Source organism: Chenopodium quinoa, unplaced genomic scaffold, assembly GCF_001683475.1.
Source record: "Chenopodium quinoa cultivar QQ74 unplaced genomic scaffold, ASM168347v1, whole genome shotgun sequence".
Classification (NCBI taxonomy): domain Eukaryota; kingdom Viridiplantae; phylum Streptophyta; class Magnoliopsida; order Caryophyllales; family Amaranthaceae; genus Chenopodium; species Chenopodium quinoa.
In genome coordinates this window covers 728,531-730,378 of record NW_018742206.1, presented here as the reverse complement: position 1 = coordinate 730,378, position 1,848 = coordinate 728,531, and the positions used below count along the sequence as shown (strand labels likewise).

At 39.8% G+C, this 1,848-nt stretch overlaps 1 protein-coding gene across 1 annotated transcript; it reads right to left on the bottom strand.

The window, feature by feature from the left end:
• Positions 1-767: 767 nt before the first annotated feature.
• On the bottom strand, positions 768-1,612 carry LOC110733229. The gene is made up of 2 exons (XM_021913249.1): positions 1,344-1,612; positions 768-1,302 (listed from the first exon to the last, which is right to left on the bottom strand). Exons 1-2 carry the CDS (start codon positions 1,610-1,612, stop codon positions 768-770), a joined length of 804 nt encoding a protein of 267 aa, XP_021768941.1.
• Positions 1,613-1,848: the final 236 nt, after the last annotated feature.

Here is a 1,848-nt window from a genome sequence, read left to right as displayed (position 1 = left end):
ATACTTGGACCGAAGAACTCTCGACACCAAAAGCTGAGGATGCTGATGGATACGCCAACATTGCTTGGCTAATAAAGCCGAGTTTAAAAAGGACACGCTTCGAAGACCCAACCCTCCCATACCCTTCGGAAGATGAAGAAGAGCTGCAGACCGGAAGGCTATACCTTTAGACGAAGAACTAGATTGCCACCAGAACCGAGCTAACATACTATCAATCCGGTTAACGTACCTACATGTTAATTAGTTACTTCGTACTGGTATGTTTCTTATTTCATACAATTATACTCTGTATACAAGTATAGAACAAGTGGATCTTTAATTAATATTGTTCTAATTACTTAATTGAGTTTATTTTGTGTGCCAATTTCTAATAGGTAATAATTTTTGGTGGAAAAAATTGTACTTTGTATTAGGTATTGATTGTAATAAATTAAACATTTTAACCAAATAATTTGATGACTCTAGCTTTAAACATTTATCAAACACGAGATAATAAAACTCGAAACAAATAAGTCAAAAAGTATAGGATTTCAAGATAATATATGAAAAAAATTCACAATTTTTATACGTGGATGACTGGATACACCGTATGACAGGGGTTACTCATTTGATCAGAGGTTACTTGTAGGTGTTACTTATTATTTGGTTACTTATTCAAGGGTTACTCGTTTGGTTAGAAATTACTGATTCAGGGGTTACTCGTTTGGTAAGGGCTAAATTATAGGAGTCACTTTTTTTTTTTTTTTTGAAAACTCGTAATGGGTGCCTTATATTGATAATTTATCCATCAAAACGAAAGGAGAAACTTCACAAGGACAAAGGTTCTCCCAAACTTGTTCAACACCATAAGGCAACACACGAGCTAAGTTATGGGCAACAGAATTCCCATCTCGCTTAACATGGTACCACAAAACAGAATTACAAGAAGACAATATTTCATCTAGAATAGTATCAAGATCAGTGAGGTAAACTGAGGCCTTCGATAATCTGGAGATAAGAACTTGGTCGTCTGCTTCTAAGGTAATATCCTTCAAGCCAAAGCGTTTGGCTAATCTGACTGCCATAGTAGCAGCTTTGCTCTCTGCCACAACAGGGGGCCAGTAGGCTCTTGTGCGCCTAGAAGCAGCGGAAAGTACCTCCCCTTGCCAATCCCACGCAACAACACCAAGCCCCACCCACCCCTCAACGTTCAGTGAGGCATTGCAATTGAGTTTAATTGTTCCTTCAGGTGGGGGAACCCATTTCTTTGAGCTTCTACAAGTCGCTGTCTTACCACCACCATAAATCTGTCTTGCATAGAGGCTACAATCAGAGGCAAGTCTGAGAACTCTCTGAATAATCACAGAGGGTAAGTGTCTTTGCCATTGAATATCATGTCATTCCTTCTATTCCAAATGTTCCATAGAAGAATGGCACCTCTGCAAAGCTTCTTCTTCTCCAACTTGCACAAAGATTCAAATAGTTCTAAGAAGGTCATACCAGTTGGCCAAAGGGACATCTCAGTGCAGTCACAGTCTACCCACAAGTCACGGACAATAGGGCAGTCAAATAGAGCTTGTTGCAGCGATTTTGGGCATCCTACGCACCATGGGCAGTCCGAGACCTCTGCCATATGTCTGAATTTGAGGTATTCTCTCACAGGTAACGTACCTGTACAAATGCGCCACAAGAAATGACGAACTTTAGGTGTGACCTTGATATTCTAGATATCGACCCATGTTTTATTGAAGAGATCAAGGTTGCATGATTTTATAAGCATATAAGCCGTCTTGACGGAGTAGCAACCATCCATTGAGAAATCCCACGTAAGAGAGTCAGACCCGGGTTTAAAGCTCAAGGTAATAGCTA

Bases quoted from the DNA above. Each gene is read 5' to 3' on its own strand.
- LOC110733229 (XM_021913249.1), bottom strand. From the start codon at position 1,612: ATGGCAGAGGTCTCGGACTGCCCATGGTGCGTAGGATGCCCAAAATCG. The intron at 1,303-1,343 runs GTGATTATTCAG...CTCTGATTGTAG, and splicing joins GGCAAAGACACTTACCCTCT to CCTCTATGCAAGACAGATTT.